The sequence below is a fragment of the Gigantopelta aegis genome, chromosome 9 (assembly GCF_016097555.1).
Source record: "Gigantopelta aegis isolate Gae_Host chromosome 9, Gae_host_genome, whole genome shotgun sequence".
Taxonomy (NCBI): domain Eukaryota; kingdom Metazoa; phylum Mollusca; class Gastropoda; order Neomphalida; family Peltospiridae; genus Gigantopelta; species Gigantopelta aegis.
In genome coordinates this window covers 32,584,218-32,604,653 of record NC_054707.1, presented here as the reverse complement: position 1 = coordinate 32,604,653, position 20,436 = coordinate 32,584,218, and the positions used below count along the sequence as shown (strand labels likewise).

At 35.7% G+C, this 20,436-nt stretch overlaps 1 protein-coding gene across 1 annotated transcript; it reads right to left on the bottom strand.

Moving 5' to 3' along the window:
- Positions 1–4,687: 4,687 nt before the first annotated feature.
- On the bottom strand, positions 4,688–14,937 carry LOC121381534 (paired box protein Pax-6-like). The gene is made up of 2 exons (XM_041510861.1): positions 14,788–14,937; positions 4,688–5,347 (listed from the first exon to the last, which is right to left on the bottom strand). The coding sequence occupies exons 1-2, from the start codon at positions 14,935–14,937 to the stop codon at positions 4,688–4,690; spliced, it is 810 nt and encodes a 269-aa protein (XP_041366795.1).
- Positions 14,938–20,436: the final 5,499 nt, after the last annotated feature.

The window sequence follows — 20,436 nt, the reverse complement described above, 5'->3', positions numbered from 1 at the left end:
CTGTAGTTCTTCTATTCTCTCTAAAGCCAGCTTGGTTGTCTGCTATTAGGTTTTCTGATTCAATGTGACGTGTTAATCGTTTATTTAATATGGAGGAGAATATTTTCGCTAGACAGCTTGTAATGGTAATTCCCCTATAGTTGTTTGGGTCTTGTTTAGATCCCTTTTTGTGTATTGGTGTGATATAACCAACTGTCCAAGAGGACGGTAGTATCCCATTCTGGAATACTGTGTTGAATAATTTTGCTATGGGTGATATGATGATTTCATTTCCATATTTTAACATTTCGTTTGTAACTTGGTCTAAGCCACATGCCTTGTTGTTTTTTAGTGATTGTAGGGCTGTTTTAATCTCTTTGATCGTGATACTTTGGTCTAGTACATTTTTGTTAGTTTGGGTGGATTCCGTTATCAAAAGTTCATAGAGCAATCTAGCATCAGATTCTATATTCATGGTTGTATGTTGGGTAGGTTCAGCATTTATATCTCTAAAATGTTCATGTATTTTCTTTGCCATATTTTCTGGTAGGTTGATACTTTTGCTGGTTCTTTCTGTTAGGTTATTTATTATTTTCCAATAGGCCTGTGGGTTATTGTTGTGTAGGTTTTGGAGTTTGTCATACAATATGTTTTTTTCAGATTGTTTGTGTGCTTTCTTTGCTTTCTTTAGTTGTTGTTTTTATATTGGATGTATTTTCCCCTAATTCTAGTGTTATTAGGTTCCTTAGATAGTGATTTAACAATTTCGGTAAATTTACTCTTGAGGTTTTGGATGTCTATTGGCATTTTTTTAATTTTTAGCTTTTTCGTTTTGTTATTGCAGATGCGAGTTTTGGGACATGATCTAGATGCTGCTCCAATGAGTATGTTGTTGAACTTGTTTACTGCTGTTTCTATATTTGTGTAGGAGTTATTGATTGGGTCATTCATAAAAGTTTGTATTTTGTATTGTGCTTCATCACCTAGGAGACTGTTTATATATGCCATCTTGTTTTTTTCAGACAGTTGATATTTTGTATGTATTGGATGAAGTGGAATAGTGTCACTACTGGTATGGGTTATGTTACATTTCAGTGTGACAGATAAGGAGCAGTGGATAGATTCTTCTGTTAAGTAAGAGATGTAAAGACCGACTACATGTTTCATAGTTCTGTCATCGGTTAGAACATAGTCAACTGCGCTGTTTCCCTGGTAGTTGAAGCATGCGAGTTTTCCTAGATAGTCCCCAGGTGTTCGTCCGTTGAGTATTCTGACACCACTTGTTTTACATAGTTCAATTAACTTTTTGCCATGATTATTGTAAGTTATGTCCTGCGAATGTCGTTGTCGGTATATGCTATCGGAAATGTAATCAGATGGAAAAGGTATGTGATTTGTGGGATCATGTTCTATATAGTCTACTATAGGACCTGGTAGGCGAGTATCCCCAGTCCTAGCGTTAAAATCGCCCATTATCAAGACCGAGCCCTTTTCGCTGAATGTTGACAGTTAATTTTCGAGTGTTTGGAATTGGTCCTGAAAATATGGGGAGTCTGCTGGTGGTATATATAGACAACATATATACAGATCACGTGACCACCCAAAGTATATTTTTGAAAGTCTGAGCCAAAGGCTGTATGCGCTGCTTGTTTGGACTGTGTGTACCTGTTTATGGTATTTTGTTTTGTAGTAGATGGCTATGCCACCCGATCCCCTGCCACTTTGAGTTCTTGAGTCCTTTATGGCAAGCTTTGTTGTGTTCGAGTAACCTTCAATATTGCTTTCTGCATATTCCTTATCTCGTATATGGGTTTCTTGAACTGCGATAAAATCATGTTTTGTAAATAATTCTCTAATTTCATATATGTCTAAGTTTTTTTTAAGTCCATCTATATTCCATGACATAAATGATAGCATGCTGTTTTGGTTCATACTTAAAATAAGAAATATTGATTTAGTTGTCCCGGGAATCATACACTTACTCATACACGAAGATTACAGTAATAGTGTGTGAGAAATATATATATATATATTTTTTTTTAAAGATAATTGTTCATTTAGATGTGTTAAGTTGAGTTTGGTTTATAGAAGACTAAGGTTTTGTTCTATTTTGTTCCTCCATGATGTAGATGTCTGTTAATACATATTAATGGAACTATGAAATATAGGTTATACATTGTAAGTAAGTAAGTAACTATACTATGCTAGTATTCGCTAGTATACTAAGAGAAAATGTACTCCAATAAATATTTCCATAAACATGTCTATTACTAGTGTTAGCTAGTACATAATAATGGGACTATATAATACATATACATTGTCGTGTACAGGGCCAGCTCTGGGTTAACACAAAGTTTCGCCAAATTATCAATTAAACTTCAAAAATGACAGAAAGGCAGTTATTTTTGATAAAATTATTTCGCCAACTTAAAATAAGATTTGCCAGTTGTTTTTAAAATTCGCAATTGACGAATTTGGCAACTGCCAGAGCTAGTCCTGTGTGTATCTATATATACTAAAAGGTGTACTCAGATAAACATGTCTTTAGACATACATAAAAATGGCTTTATATATATGCTCTATATACCAGGTTTGTATCTATTATGTACTGTCATGAACCTGTATTATCAAACACAACTACTTCTAAACTTCTCTCTGTTCATACACACTATGGTACATAATATTCAAGCACCAGCGGTACTATGAAATGCATATATGTTGTCATATAGATATATACTGAGAAAATCTCCCGTACACATCTCATACACACGTTACTACCATATGTATATAGTGCATACCTGATATACATGTAACAATGGCTGGTGCGACTCTTTCTTATCACATATATTCATGCTATTACCACAACATACATGTTGGCACAGAGTATTTGGCACAAATTATATATATTCACATATATCTACGTACACATACCCTCCCCCACCCCACACACACCCTTTCGAACATACATCCACCTATCCATACATACATACCCATTTACATACATACACCCATACATATATATTTACATACACATACATACATATACATACACATTCATATATATATATATATATATATATATATATATATATATATATATATATATACACACACAGACATACATATACCTATATAATATACACACACACACACACACACACATCTACATACCCATACATACACACACATACATACATATATACCCATACATGTACTCATGCATATGTACACCCACATATGTACGTTCATGCATACACACATCCATGTACACACACACAATATCTTCATCCACAATTACACACATATTTTCTGGCATGAGTTGTTTTAGCACAAGTTGTAGATACGATTAGTTATTGTTTGAACATGTTGTTTTGATATAAGTCACATTTAAGTAGGTAATACATTTTAAAAAGTTACTTTGTATGCTGCAAATATGTTTGGAGTATTTCGTGAGGTGTTACACCATTGTTTCTTTTATGTACGTGAGAGGCGTGTATCTGTTTCTTGTTGGTATATCCGGTCTTCTGCACATTGTGTTGAGGCTGGAGTTGGTTTTCTGTGTGTATTTGGCTGTTCTTGCGTATGGCCCTATATCCTGGCTATACATGTAAGTCATTCCCAGTTGTGGGTACAAAATGTTCTTGTAGCTCTTCACTACTTTGCTCAGTCCATTTGCATTTAGATGTTTGATGTCATTTTCATTAAAGGCATTGTCTGACTGGCATATGTACAACAGACTATTGTATGTGATGTTGCAGTTGGTGCAGAGGTATTTTAGCTGGTCATCAATCCATTTGTTCTCGAGTGTGGTGTTGTTTTTGTGGAATACTATGCTAAGAATAACGTTTGTCTGTTAGAATGTTTGTGTCAAAAGTTGTATCAATGCTGTCATTTCTTCAATAATGGTAATTCTACTCTTTCTGTCGATGTCATTTCCTCCTGTTTGTATGATCAAGTTTTTGGCTGGATGCTCCATGTTGGATATAAATCGTGTTGCTTCGTCTATAGTTTTGTTTCTTAGTTCGATTTTCGTTACAGATTTCCCCGGGACAAGTTTCTTTGGTATGATGTGTCTTACATTCGAGTCTCCGAGTATGAGCACATCTGTTGGTGTCCGGTATCTGCTGGTGTTGTCGTTTGCAGGTGTTCTTTGAATGAGTGGTCTCTCTCTGTTTGCTGTATACTGGGGTGGCGTTTTGATGTTATTTGTGTGTATTCTGTCCTCAAATAGTGTTCTGCTGCTGTTGTGTGGTTTTGATGGAGTTGATGTATTTGTAAGTCTGCCTGTGCTTGGTTCACCAGTTAAACTCTTCTTTTTAGCTTCTTCTTCATTTTTACCTTTTGTAGGTGTCAGGTTTGTATCATTTGGTACCAGGTAGGTGTCATTGGCTTCAGTGAGTGATGACGGTGTAGTACAAGTAGCCGACAGTGTTTGGCTGATATCAGTGGTTTCAGTGGGTGTCGTGTGACGATTAGTCGACAGCTGTGAATGTTGTATTGTTTGCGTTGAGGTTGTCTTTGTAGGTGTATGCGTTTTCTTTTCCTCAAGAACTGTTTCAATCTGACAGGCGGCTTCATGTTTTGTAGGTTGGGAAATCACTGTGGCGTAGGTTGGCATTCGCTGGACGATTTCGGATAGTTTCTTGTTTATTTTATCCGTCATTTGGTTCATTTTCTTTTCAAGATTTGTAATGTCCTTATGCATAACTTACATTTCCTCTGTGACAGAATGTGGCACACTGTAACTTGTCTGATTTGGTTGTGGCTTTTTATTGTTCATACTTTCTTTGATTACTAACAGTAGATCATAGATAGAATGGTGCATGGATGTCATTGAATGGATCATTATGTCTGAGTCACACTGATTAGCGTTATTTGCAAGGCGGGGTTGATTATCATTCTCTTTTTCTGTACACCTATTAGTTGGGCCACAGTGGGTGGTCGTTCTTTTGTGACACTGTGGTGGCTTGTTGGCGTTATCTTGCGATGATGGAAGGGCACGAGTAGTCTCTGGAGTTTTATCAGATGTTTGTGTAGTTGTAGAGATGGAATCTTGAAGATTTAGGTATGTAGATGTAGCCAATGTAGGATCATTTTGTATTTGGGGTTTCAGTGTAATATTACTGGAGAATGGCTCTCCAGGTGTGTCTATGCCTGTATTACTGGTCTGCTTTTGTGTGTTTGCAGGGACAAAGTCTGTGGATTTGTTTCCAGAGTTTATATTTGCAATATTGTTATTGCATTCCTCAATGATCTTTGTTTCTGTGTTGATTTTCGCTGTTGTTTTCTGCTGCTGTGCCAGTACCCTGTCGATGATTGTGTGAAGCATCTCATCTTTTTCTGTGATCTGTTCGTTGTCCGATATGTCCTGTCGGATTTGTTTGAGATAGGGCAAAAACAGGTCAACATCTCCATTTATTAGTATTTTACATGTTGTCAGATAAAAGTTTGCTGTTGTGCTTCTGAATGATTCGTTGTGACACACTTTGTAGGTCATGCTATGCGTATGTTGACTTTGGTCAGTCTGGCTTGTGCTTGCCAGTGATATAATGTTCTTTTGTTTAAGATTGTCAAAATATGTTTTGAAAGCATTATGGGCATATTCAAATCCTACCGCACTCAATATTATTACCAGTTGTCTTTGGTTCCCAGTAGTGGTTTCTGTGGATTTCGCATTTGTGGTGCGTTGGGTTGCATCTTTTTTTTTTTTCAAGGCCTTTACTTTGTTGAGATAGCAATCTGACGCCGATACATTAGTTTGCATATTGCCTTGGTATCTAGGGTTTGGTCGTCTTTGGCGGCAACTTATTCTAAGAATATCAACATTTTCCGCGGCCTGAGCGATTATGGCATCGTCTTGCGGCAAGTCTAGGTCGCTTGTTTGGGATACCGCCATTTTGTTACGCTTCGTATGACTAGTTGCGTTTTTGTCTCCAACTAAATAATATTAGCACTATATTACTCAACTCATAAGAAACCCAGAGCTACGATAGTCTAGGGTTCGGAAAGAGTACCGTATTTTCCCTACTATTGGGGTATTGAATTAACCATATGAACTGGGTATTGCATTAAACACTACATACGATGTAGTGCTAGGCCTGGATTCGAACTCCAGACCATCGGGACTGTAGCCGACCACTGTATCAACTCGACCATGCAGTGGATCAACAAGTGAAACTGCATTTTAATACTTATAAATCTCATAGGGTGTATTTAGACGGAATGAACCGAACGTGTACGGAATAAAACGAAGATTTAGTCCCATGATGCCTCATTCTGTCTTCTGTGCTATATTTCTTCCAAAAGCACCATCAAAAGCACCCGTGTGGAAGAAATTTTATACAGAATAGTCAAAATGTATAATTTTTCAAAGGCAAAACATAGCGATACTGGATTACGAAATATAAACTTCATGTTGGTTTTACAGAACAAATTGTTTTAAAATATATTGTATATAACTATCGCTAACCCTAACCCTAACCTTAAACTAATTCCAAGAAATATTTCTTTAAAATAGAAGTGGGGAAAATACGTACTTTTGCCTAAGGTTCTTCCGATGTGTCTGATTTTTCTTCTATTTCCATATTCTTCGTGTATGATTTGTATTTTGCGGGACAACTTGAATTTTCTATTTACTCATTAGACTGGTACACTATTGAAAAAAAAACCCGATCCGAAATCGTGTCGTGTTTAGCGATGAATCAAGATTCACACTACGATTTGTCGATGGCAGGCAGAGGGTTTGGTGACGACGTGGTGAACCCTCCACAGACTTTGCATGATATTGGTGCCTCATTAGTGAAACAATGGCGCCGTATTCCTAATGCAGTCTTTACACGCATCAAGCAGTCAGTGAGTCAGGTGAGCGCGTTGCCTTACAGTTGTGGGTACACATGGAGGGCATACGCGCTACTGAACCTGTGATTTCACCAGACGACCCTGCTTGTGAATTACAATTTTGACTCTTTGTGGTTTTGACGAATGATGTGGGCGCACCGAACAGATTTTTGACTCAGCATTTATTCCTATTCTTTCTTTAGACGTCATACAATAAAAAATACTTTATTTAACACGTTCTTCTGTCATATTTGCTAATTAGCCAAGATGAAACGTTTGTCAAGTTTTTAATTTGACTCACTATATTTACTAAGTATCACGAAGCGAAAGCTTTATACGCAGAGCATAAAACTGCAGATAATAAATTGAGATTAATTAATGCTAGTAAATCTTACAAGAAATATATATTTAAAGCATATTCACATAATAAATTAAGACAGAAAAGAAAATGAGATAATTACGTTCAAATGACCCCAAAGATTTTTACAAAATATTTAAGAATAAAGAACAAAAACGCCCCTTCTATAGATAATTGTTTTGAGTACTTCAGTGATTTAAATAAGGGCGAACCTAGTGATGATAACCAATTTGATTTTGATATAGACCAGATACTAAACAATGACTGACATTTTATTAACGGGAAATTCAGTGAAGATGAAACAATGAAAGCTATAAAACAATTAAAAAAACGATAAAGCAGTAGGTGTAGACAAATTAGCTAACGAATATATTAAATCAACTGCCACTTTGATCTTGCCAGTCTATGTTAAACATACTATATTTGATCACAGCGTTTTACCTGAGGAATAGCTTACAGGTATTGTTATACCAATTTTTAAAAATAAAGGGAACAGACTATTACCCAAAAATTGTCGACCAAGTACCCTACTCTCCTCTTGTTCTAAGCTATTGACAACTTTACTTCATAACCGTTTAAACTTATTTATCGAGAAAAACAATATCATTAGTGAGACACAGACTGCATTTCGTAAAGGCTATTCAACTACATACCACATATTCACATTACACAACTTGATCGATTTCATGAAAGAGAGAAAAAAAATACTGTCTTTTATTGATTTTCAGAAAGCTTTCGGTATGGTACCAAGAACTCAACTTTGGCATAAGCTATTACAAAATATCATAACCGGTAAATTTTTCAGAATTATCTACCAAGGCCTAAAATCATTAATTTACGTAAACAATCAGCAATCAGTTTTATTCCCTTGCAACAACGGTATCCGTCAAGGCAAACGTTTTCCCTCTCTTCTGTTTTCCTTGTATCTCAACGATTTAGAAGATTATTTATCCAACCAGGGATGCGAAGGAATTCCAGTTAAGACAGACAATCAAGAAAACCCGGTGTCCCAGTTTCAAATTCCTCCCGTATTCAAGTTACTCCCCGGTAATTTGAACCTAGTTTCAGATTACCGGGGGTTGTTTGAACCTAGTTTCAGATTACCGGGGGTTGGTTGAACCTAGGTTCAGATTACCCCCGGGGTAGTTTGAACCTAGTTTCAAGCTACCCCTCTTAGTTTCAAACGACCCCCCGGGGGTAGCCTGAAACTGGTGGGTAACTTGCACATATATGGTAGTTTCAAATTACCCCAAGTTTCGGATTAACCCATTTAATATCTCAAACTAGACGGCGATTCATGAACGTGTTGTGAATTAGACTAATTTTACATAGTGATATTTCCTGGGGAGAAAAATGGTGAGTGACTGAATCATTGTTTAACGTCCGTGTATATACACAGACGACGTGATGTCGACGCAGGAAGGGGCTATGTAGGGTCCGCTAGTGTTCACCTGTCCACTAGTGTAACAATGAACACTAGCGGTTGCAATGTTGACCGCTAGTGTAATAATTTAAAATGTTACAGTAACAGTCAACACAGTCGACTAATTTTACTACATCGACCGTTAGTGTAACAACGCCAACGATTAGAACAGCCATTAATTAATTTAATTATTGAATATTCTTGTCCGTGTATTGGATAGAAAACTCAAACTGTGTCTGTAACTCCACATGATATATACAAACGTCCAGCTCAATATCTTGACGCATTGCAAAGAAAAGTCTAGAAAAAGGCTGACGGACAGACTGACAGATGTTGGAGACAAAACCTATAGTCCCCTCCGGTTAGGCTGGTAGAGGACTACTAAACGCCCTTGAAAAAGTAAAGTTTGTTTTATTTAATGACGCCACTAGAGCACATTGATTTTTATCTTATCATCGGCTATTGACTAAAACACCCTTAAATTCTCTCTTGTACAACAATAGGTTTTGATAATGAATGTGTTTTTTTTATATTATTTGTTGCAGTACGATATTGAATACGATGTGATGTTTCTTTCGCATTTCATTGATATAAATCGACTAAATCAAAATAATGTCCAACATCAAAACCAATTATGTGAACACTAACGGTCGACATTGTACATAGTTAACCGTTAATGTTCACGTTGTTACACTAGCGGTCTGAATACTAGCGGACCCTACAGGGCTATACGTAAAATATAATATGACAGCCATATTATGTGTTCTATTATTTACGTATTGACTATTAACAGTTTATATTTGAACTTAAGTAGTAGTATACAAGAAATAGAGATTATTACACGAGCGGGTGTGTCATACTGATTTTACGAAACGAGTGACAGATTTCTTTGAATCTGTCACGAGTTTCGTAAAATCAGTATGATACACCCGCTCGTGTAATAATTTCTTTATTATCCATATAAAATGTTTCATATCAAATTACGTCGATTACCCATATATAATATGGGACTTTGTAAACTGTGTAGGAATACTTAATATATATATCAACGTTTCGATGTAAAAAATATACCCTATTTGTGAAAATTTACTGGTTGTTGGGCGGGGGTAATTTGAAACTACGGGGGTACTTTGAACCTAGGTTCAAATTATCCGGGGGGTAACCTGAACCGGGGGGTAATTTGAACCTATTACACCGGTAGACATTACTATGCACATCCTTTGTTTGTTATATGCAGATGATACGGCCTTATTAGCAACAAATGCAGCTGAGCTACAACATACTTTAAATACATTTTACCAGTATTGCAATGATTGAAAACTTAAAATTAATAGTAACAAAACAAAAATACTAATTATAACGGAACTGCTAAAGACTATAAACATACTTTCACGATTGGAAACACTATTTTAGAAAATGTTAAAGAATACAAATATTTAGGATTAAATAACTTCCGAACTACTAAGAGCAGGCTAAGTCAACAGGCTACCAAGGCTATGCACTTTGTACTAGCGAAATCAGAGGAATACCATCTATCAACCAAACTTAAAATGTTCGACTCGATGGTCCTTCCAATCTTATTATATGGCTGCGAAATTTGGGTGCACGAGAAAAATTATAGATTTAACTTTGTACAAATCAACTCTTTAGATATATTTTCATGTTATACGGAGAGCTAGGAAGAATGCCAGTTGAATTACTTATACATAGACGAATGATATGATATTGGGTACGGCTTATATTGGGAACAGAATCAAAACTCTTTCTTATTATACAAAGCTATGTTAAATGATAATCTTACTAACGGAATTAAGTATAATTGGATCATCGCTATCAAAAACATTTTGGATAACTTAGGAATGAGCAATGTATGGATATCTCAATCTTTCATATCAGTAAACTGTCTCTAACAACAAATCAAAGAAAGAAAGAAAGAAAGAAATGTTTTATTTAACGACGCACTCAACACATTTTATTTACGGTTATATGGCGTCAGACATATGGTTAAGGACCACACAGATTTTGAGAGGAAACCCGCTGTCGCCACTACATGGGGTACTCTTTCCGATTAGCAGCAAGGGATCTTTTATTTACGCTTCCCACAGGCAGGGTAGCACAAACCATGGCCTTTGTTGAACCAGTTATGGATCACTGGTCGGTGTAAGTGGTTTACACCTACCCACTGAGCAAATCAAACAAAGGCAATACGATCAATATTTACAAATATGGAGAAATAACTTATCACAATAATCAAGAGGGGAAAATTACAAGCTATATAAAGAAAACATTACTTCTTGAAAATTATTTTAGTATACTTCCTGAACAGCTGTGGTCAGTTATCATAAAATGCAGAACGTCTAAGCATTATTTACCCGTTGAAACTGGTCGTTGGAATAACATACCTAACATACCTTAGTACACTATGTGTAAATGATATTGGCGATGAGTTTTATTATCATTTTTGTTTGTATTTTTTTTTCATAATTCTAGGGTCCAGTATATACATCCATATTACTATAAACGACCAAGTACTTATAAATTTAAAGAATTGATGAACAGTAAGCGAATCGGAATATTAAAGAAATTATCATATTTTATAAATGTAATTATTTGTAACTTTAAACGTGCCAAACAAAACACAAATATATGATTATTGTTTTTACGATGGCATATTTGCTAATAAGTACTTGACCACATCTAGATTATATATATATTTATATGAACACTAACCTGTGTTATGTGTATAACGATGTTCGTAAATATGTACATGTATCTAATGTATTTAGAGCTTTTGTTATACACCTTGTTCTTATATAATTTTATTTATTGTTCTTTGTATAAGTTTATTATTAACCATCTTGTCACGTGAGTGTTATAAATTGTATATGTATAAATTCCTCCCATGCCGTTGTGCACCATCCGAAATGTAAAATAAATTATTGTCTTATCTTGCCTCAAATATAAAATCCTGGCTAAGCCAATGATTTTGTTTGTTTTGTTTTATTGTTTTTGTTTGTGCTTTATTGGTGTATTTTTGTTCTGTTTTTTTTTTTTTTTTGTTTTATTTGTTCTGTTTTTTTGGGGGAGCATGCAAATGAATATTTTGGTTATTATGCAACTTTGAGACTGTCGCCTTGAGTGAATGCATATTAAAGCTGCAATAACGAGATTTATGTGCATTATTTAACCATTTAGAATGGACCATCAACATTATGTATTTTTTCACTGTCAACAGCATTTGGCTGCACTCGTTATACATCACCCTTACAAATGTATTCTTCACCACTAGAAAACCGTTAAGCGGGCTGCCGTTTCATAGAGTTCGTGTACGTCAGCGAGTCATTGATTTGGTATACAAAAAAGTAGACTTTGGAAAATTTTAACGGGATTTCTAATTTAGGTGCTTGCTCAGTTTGCGCTGACAGTAACACACACACACACACACACACACACACACACACACACACACACACACACACACACACACATATATCTATGCGCACGCAAAAGCCAAAGCTTCAATGTAATACATTAAACATGCAAATAAAAATGAACAGTAGATAAATAATAATATTTCTAGGAACAGTCATTAACTCACCATATGAAGAGTTGTCGGACCTGCATGCTGCCACGATAGAGGGCAGGCGACTCCGTATCCGGTTAAAGATAAAGCTTGACACTGCTTTTCCTTTTTTCGCCATTTTGCTCTTCGATTTTGAAACCATACCTTGAAAATGGAAAACTTCAATATTAGTTTTTTTTTCTCCTATCTTTCTTATGTTTATTTCTTTTCAAATGATAGCTCTTAAACTACATGCCAAAAGAAAGACACCACCACCACCACCACCAAGAACCGAAAGACATTACAACATCTGTAATAAAACGCCCCTAATAACAAAACACCTAGAAAACACATAACCCACCAAAAAAAGGGAGTTAAACAAACAAAGACCCCCTAAAACAAAAATCAACAACCCCCAAAACAACAACAACAACCATAATTAAACAGCAAAGCAAAATAAAACACAAACAACAAAACCAAAAGCACCCCCCCCCCCCCCCCCCGAAAAAAAAGAAAGAAAAAAAAGAACAAAAAAAACAAAAAACAAAAAAAAACGGAAGCAAAAACAAAAAACAATTCAACAACAAATCCCCACACACATTTCTCCAAAACGAATAAAAACAGAAAACAAACAAAACTAAAACCCCAAAAAACAAACACCCCCCACCCCCGAAAACCCCCCCCCCAAACCTCAACCCCGACACTGTTAAGAATAACTGGGGACAATAAAACAACAACCCCAACAAAAAAAAACCAACAAAAGCAAAACCCCCCCAAAAAAAAAAAACCCCAACAAAAAAACAACCCCCCAAAAAAGAACCCAAAACCAACACAGTCAAAAAAAACGATTAAAGCTAAAACAAAGAAAGCGTTAAAGAAAATAAAGTAGTTTAAAATCTACAGCGTTATTATTATGTTTTAATCTATTATAATTAGACTTTGTATTGTTTTCTGCAGCAGATATTAATAGCTAATGAACGTGGTATGTATTTCATTCATCGGTTTGGTAGGGATGTCTGTACAAAATGTCTTATTCTGTCAACTTCCTGATCTTTATTGCTTTATATAACGTATCCGTCTCATATAAGATATAATGTGTAATAGTATATATTATATGTAGTCCGTCCTATAGATAAGAATAGTTACACTAGTAGAGTGATATATTATTTATTAATTTTTGCATCCAGAATTATTTTTATGAGAGGTGGAATCGGTTAGTGTGGCATGAAACTGAATCAAACCTAACCATTCCCAGTCTGGAGCCCCACGCGGTAAGACGTGTTTGTTTCGCTGGTGCACACTGCACGTGCTTTCGTGTGCTCGACTTGGGGATCCTTCATTTCGTTGTTTTTGTCAGCGAAATGAAGTTTTCTACTGGGATGTATGCGGCCATTGGAACTGATTGAACGCTGGAACGCTTCTCGTTTCGACAGTCTGCACCACCAGGTTGGATTCTTTTTCAGCGAGATTCCTCGCCTCTACGTCATTTCTCCGTCTGACTATGTTGACTTGTTTTTTCGTGACTCGTATGACGGCCATTCTGCAGAACGCCACGGTTGTTCGCGTTTAGTCTCTACATGTCCGAGCCTGTCCTAGCAGCACTGGAAGATTGACCGCCCCACTCTAAGAAGAAATAAGAAGCGGGGTCGGCCCCTACTACTCTTTTCAAGTCTTTACTTTGCTTTATAGTGATACCATCTCGTATCCTCCGGAGTCGGGCCCGTCCGCACCACTATACCAACCCATGACAACTGGACTATACCCTAGTCTGATACTCTCTCCCTCTCGTTCAGACGGATCCGGCTTCTCGAGATCTGTATTACAGCACAGCACTACACCTTCAACGTCTAATGACTGTCAATCTAGGGGTTTTCTTGACGGGATGCAACCCATCTCGTCCCTATAAGCTGTGCACCCAAACGGCCTTAACGAGGCCACTCACGTGGACATATCGATCGGACTTTAAACTTTTAGATCTGTCGAAATTTCTCTCTTTTTTGTTTATTATTAAATAGTCCGATCCTCTCTTCTTTCTCTTATTTAATTTTGGACTGTCCTTCTAAAATGCTCCAAATTATATAAATATTCGGCCGAACAGTCAATTCTTTTTATTTTTGGCTTGTAACTTTTTTTTCTTCTGTTTTTAAAAAAATTTATTCTATTAACTTTTTTACTAATTGCTATTTTCAAAATTCGGCCCATTTTCAACTCTACACCCCCCCCCCCCCAACCCGAGTCTGATCAGGTCACCGATCTTATCGGAGGTCGGACTCTCGGGATGGGCGTGTTCGAAACCCTAGTGGTATATGGGCACGTTAAGCAAGTTATCATCATCATCAAACCTAACGGAAGCGAACACAATAGAACAAAATAAAATATTTCAAGGGCAATCATCAGGCATGGCGGAGCAATAATTTATAATAAAAAGTATTATTGGTAGTCGACTTTAAGGCAGAGATGAATTTTACTTGTAGAACGCAGTAAATTGCATTTCAGGACATGTAGTTTTTAAAATGTTACGTTGGAGCATAACCCGAAACCCTCGAGAAACATTGCTTTGTGCCCTCGATCTCGGCCAATGTCTACTTGCTTCCGCCGTGCCTGACCATAGACCTATCCAATACCTACCTGGATTCTTGATTCTGGTAGCTTGATTTTGGAAGCCAGCCTCTCCCTCATGAAGATGTCTGGGTAGTGTGTTTTTCTGAAGGCGCGGTCCAGTTCTTGTATCTGGCGGGTGGAGAATGTCGTTCGGTTTCTCTTGCCTTTACCGCCCATATCGACAATCGACGGGTCGACGCCGTCCAGATCGCAGCAACGCTCGTCTGTTAAAGATACCAAGTCGTTTTACAAGGGGGGAGGGCAGACTGGCTTTTGCCCGAATTAAACAAAAATGCCCGAATCTAGATAACAACACTTATTCATATTAGCATTACTACCAAACAGCTATATAGGGTTACAAACGAATCACTACGCATTTTTACATAGATTACAACTAATTTTGAGCGTAGAATGATTGAAATAAATGGTAAAAGGGTCTCAGGTTAGCACATTTTCCCCGGATATCTGCATCATGTTTGCCCGGATTTTAGGTTTTGCTCCGGAACTAGAGTGGCAGTTACCCCCTCCCCTGCTCCCTATCGTGTACGCTTAAGCTATTTTGTTTTACATCTAATCATGTGAAGTTTATTAAAGGTACCAAGTCGTTTTACTGCACGAAGTAGTTTAAGATAAATCGTCTCTAATGGGCACGAGAGTATTATTCCATTTCTTACACACCCTAAAAAGTAATTTTAATCTAGTTTAACGGGAATACACTAAAGAAAAAACATCAACATTAGGTTGAAAATGTATAAGTTAATGACGTCATAGACATAAATGACGCACTAAAATAACGTCATCGTTTATGGTTACTAAGGACACTTGGGTCATGACCTCGGGAACAGCCAATCACAAGTTTCATGAGTAACCTACAACATATTGCGAAGAGGATATTGATCTACAACGAGTAATCTCTTACACGAGTGTGTAAAACACATTAGTCATAGATTCCCCAGCTCAAACATTTTCAAATCGTATTTCGATTTGATATAAACATGTTCTCAATTGTTACAAACACTGACAATTCAGTATCATATATTTATAAAAATAAGATTCAATCAGAAGCACCATGATTGATTTATAGCACCTTAATATGGAAGACAACATAATTGTTGCTATTGGATAATATCTGCTCTAAATCTAATTCATATTTTTTTTTATCAAGAAATTCAGTGCCTAGAAAAGACATAATCATATAATTCATAAACTGACTGAAATGTTTAGTTAATATATAAAGTGAATTATTCACCCAGGCAATGATGTATTTTACAGATGTATTTGATAGATTGACTGAAGATTTGAAAATTAATTTGAGAAAATAAAATTAAAGTAATATTATTTCGCCTACCATAAACTGATTTCATGTCACTCATAGATGCACCTACCGGCTTTGGTGGCGTCGTGGTTAGGCCATCGGTCTACAGGCTGGTAGGTACTGGGCTCGGATCCCAGTCGAGGCATGGGAGTTTTAATCCAGATACCGACTCCAAACCCCGAGTGAGTGCTCCGCAAGGTTCAATGTGTAGGTGTAAACCACTTGCACCGACCAGTGATCCATGACTGGTTCAACAAAGGCCATGGTTTGTGCTATCCTGCCTGTGAGAAGCACAAATAAAAGATCCCTTGCTGCTAATCGGAAAGAGTAGCCCATATAGTGTCGACAGCGGGTTTCCTCTCAAAATCTGTGTGGTCCTTAACCATATGTCTGACGCCATATAACCGTAAATAAAATGTGTTGAGTGCGTCGTTAAATAAAACATTTCCTTCTTTCATAGTTGCACCCGTATGCGCATTTAAAAAAAAGACAATAAACTAAATTATAGTTACTTTTAAAGAATAAATTTATGATATATAATTCTTGGTTAATCTAGTTCAATATAAAAAAATAAAATAAAAGTAATACACTAAAAATAACATTCATTATGATGAACTATAAAGCGACTTTTACTGATCTAGGATGTATATTTCGTGAGACAAGCGGCTACAAGGAGACATTAACAATGAGCTAAAACTCATAGTACTTGTATTAAATATTAAATTGAATACCTTCAAATGTTTAACATGCATAGGTGCAACTATTAACCATGTTTCAATAATCTAGAACTTTTCATTCTCTGATTTACTCGACACGCAATCGTGAAATTTCGTGTCTTGTAAAAGGGAGCAGTCTTTTTGTTAAAAAATTAGTTTGTTTAACGACGCCATAACAGCACATTCGTTAATTAATCATTGGCTACTAGATGTAAAACATTACTTTCAGTTTCTTTCATCAGATTCCTTTTCAGCGAATCTGTCAAATAAATCACCTGATTTTCCACTCCATTTATAATTTACGACTAAAATATTTAGGTAGTTTGTAAAAGGCCTGGATGAATCAGTCACTTTACTTCAATAATTTTACAAATCGACTGATTTACGACACTGGCTGTAAAATGAACAGACTTGAACATTAAAAAAATCTCGTTGTTTTGTGTTTTGTTTTTAAGAATAAAAAAATTAATCGAGAAATATACACACGTAATAGTACGCCCAGCTGATGATATGATGTATGATATGGTATATTATATATGATATATCTGATGTAATATGTGATATCAAATATGAACTATTATATATGATACTAGTATATATGGTATGATATATGAACTATTATATATGATACTAGTATATATGGTATGATATATGAACTATTATATATGATACTAGTATATATGGCATGATATATGAACTATTATATATGATACTAGTATATATGGTATGATATATTATACATGATACTAATATATATGGTATGATATATGAACTATTATATATGATACTAGTATATATGGTATGATATATAAACTATTATATATGATACTAGTATATATGGTATGATATATAACCTATTATATATGATACTAGTATATATAGTATGATATATAAACTATTATATATGATACTAGTATATATGGTATGATATATGAACTATTATATATGATACTAGTATATATGGTATGATATATGAACTATTATATATGATACTAGTATATATGGTATGATATATTACACATGTATATTAAATGTACATGTATAATATATATGGTATACATGTATTATATACGATATGATATGATATGATATGATATGATATGATATAGTAAATTAAAATAATAAATAATAAATAAAATACTAAATTAAAAAAACAATATATGATATATGGTTTGATATGATATGAAGATACGATATAATACGATATATGATATGACATGACATGATATAGTAAATTAAAAATTACAAATAATAAATAAAATTTTATATAGTAAATTAAAAATAACAAATAAGTAATAATAAATAAAATATTATATAGTAAATTAAAAATAACAAATAAGTAACGAATAAATAAATAAACAAAATAAATAAATAAATAAGTAAATAAATAAAAGACGAAGAAGAAGAATATAATAGCTGGACATTTGAATTCATTTACCTTTTCTTTGGAACCCATCTGTGTGTATTTTATTGACATCTTCAATTCGCTCTCTAGATTTCGGTGAAGGTGTAGGTAAATCTAGTAGCGCCGATATCGAAAATTTCAGTCGTGAATCTGGAGTTGTCTCGCTTTGACCGCTGACAGCAGGAAAACTGCCGACAACGTGTTCATTTCGCTCGTCTGGGCCCGAGACTAGGCTGGTTTGTTGTGTTTCGATGGATGCGTTTTCATCGCTTGGTTCTACGCCCGATACATGCGCATTTTCAAACGACAACATTTTATGCTGGAAAGTTTTGTGTCCGTTTGCTGTGATGGTTTGATGAAATCCATTTATATATGGTTAGAAAGCAAGTATGGCTTTGTTTACACGATGGTATTACATTTTAATCTCCTGTTGAATTTCATGATTGGTTCATTTCCAAGGTTTCGACAGCCACTCAGTTCTGAACGCCGTCTAATCAAAGCTGTTAAAGCCAATATTTTGGTTTCTTGTTAATGTGTCGAATTGACAACAATCATGGATGAATACAATCGCGAAGAAGACTTGAAAATGATATATTCATAACCTAATTAATATTTCTAACGGGGAACGCTCAATAGCCAGCTTGGTTTGCGACGTATATTGAATACAAATCTCAGCAACAGAATTATTAACATACGCAAGCACAAAACAGAGTTCAGTGGATGTTTTGACAAGCTTATGACAGTATACGTTCATGAATCTTTCTCAGGTCTAAAAAGTGAAATTGTAAATTTCGGGAAAAAAAGTTTTTCAATGTATTGTTTTACCCCGTAAAATAGTGTCTAATTTCCGGAAACCCAAAATTGCCTAAAATAGGGCCCACACTAATTTTCGATTCAATGCATTATTTTTTTTTTTCGATTTAATTTTTTTTACCTAACATGTAGATGAAAAGGGTGAAAATGTAGTAAAAATATAAGCGTACGAGATAGGCGTCTTAGTGCTCACATTCGGGAAAAAATCATAGAGATATTCGGTCAAAATGTGCTAACCTGAAACCTTTTTACCCTGTATTTCCATCATTCTACCCTCAAAATTAGTTATAATCCATGTAAAAGTGCGTAGTGATTTGTTTGCATCCCTATATAGCTGTTAGGTAGTAATGCTGAAATGAATAAGTGTTATTATGCAGATTTCGGGCATTTTCGTTTAATTCCGGCAAAAACCAGCCTGCACCCTACAAAAATGAGAACCCGTTCGCCTTTGAGTACCCCCCCCCCCAAAAAAAAAAAAAACAACAAAAAAAACAACAACAAACAAACAAACAAAAAAACACAAAAACAACAACAACAACAACAACCAAAAAACAAAGGAAATAAATAAAAATGAAAAACCTATCGCGACCTACCATTCTTCTGTTACTCACAGCTGAATTTCGATTGTATTCTTCCAAGGATTTCAACATATAATAGACGAAACGTAAACCCAGTTACTCATCGCCTCAATTTTTTTTTGTCAAAGCACGTATGATTGAAGTAATGCGCATACTGTATCGATACGCTGAGAACCCGCGCCACTCCAGCCACTAGGTTAGGTCAGGTCAGGTCAGGTCAGGTCATAGGTTTTAACGCAAGCTATGCACGCCTGTCATGGGCGCAGGTGTCGGCCTGGGCTGGCTTCTCCGTCCAGGACAGGAAAAGGGTTTGGGGTGGAAGGAGGGGACCGCCCGCACTGGCAATTGCAAGACAGCACCCACCAGCAGCCCGACCGGGATCGGTTGCGGGCGGGAGCATTTGCCATGCTATTGATTTTTAAATATCCCGTAGAATTAAATAAAAATGGACCGTTCCGAAATGCGCCAAAATTACTTCAAGAAAGTTGCGCAATTTTACTTATTTATTTCATCATATTCGCCCATACACTTTAATGGGGGACAAATAACAAAAAGTAATACACAGAAAAACATGTTAGGCTTTTTGTTAGGTAGCGTCGGATTCCCACAAACACATTTATTTAGGTCTTACCAACTAACCGTTAAACCACATTTTTATTATACTTAAAAAGCAATGCATTAGTATCTTGTTTTTACTTTTCTGGGAGATCGAATGTGTATGTTCAGCTGTTCATTTGATGTGCGATTGCTCTAACGATCGAATACTGGCGTAGCCATGATTTTACATTGTGGGGACAATATATGTATATGTATATGTATATGTATGTATGTATGATTTTATAAAGGAGG

Coding starts and splice junctions, on each gene's coding strand:
- LOC121381534 (XM_041510861.1), bottom strand. CDS start 14,937: ATGGGCGGTAAAGGCAAGAGAAACCGAACGACATTCTCCACCCGCCAG. Junction 5,348..14,787: donor TACCAGAATCAAGAATCCAG/GTAGGTATTGGA, acceptor CAAATCCGACAG/GACATATCGGACAACGAACA.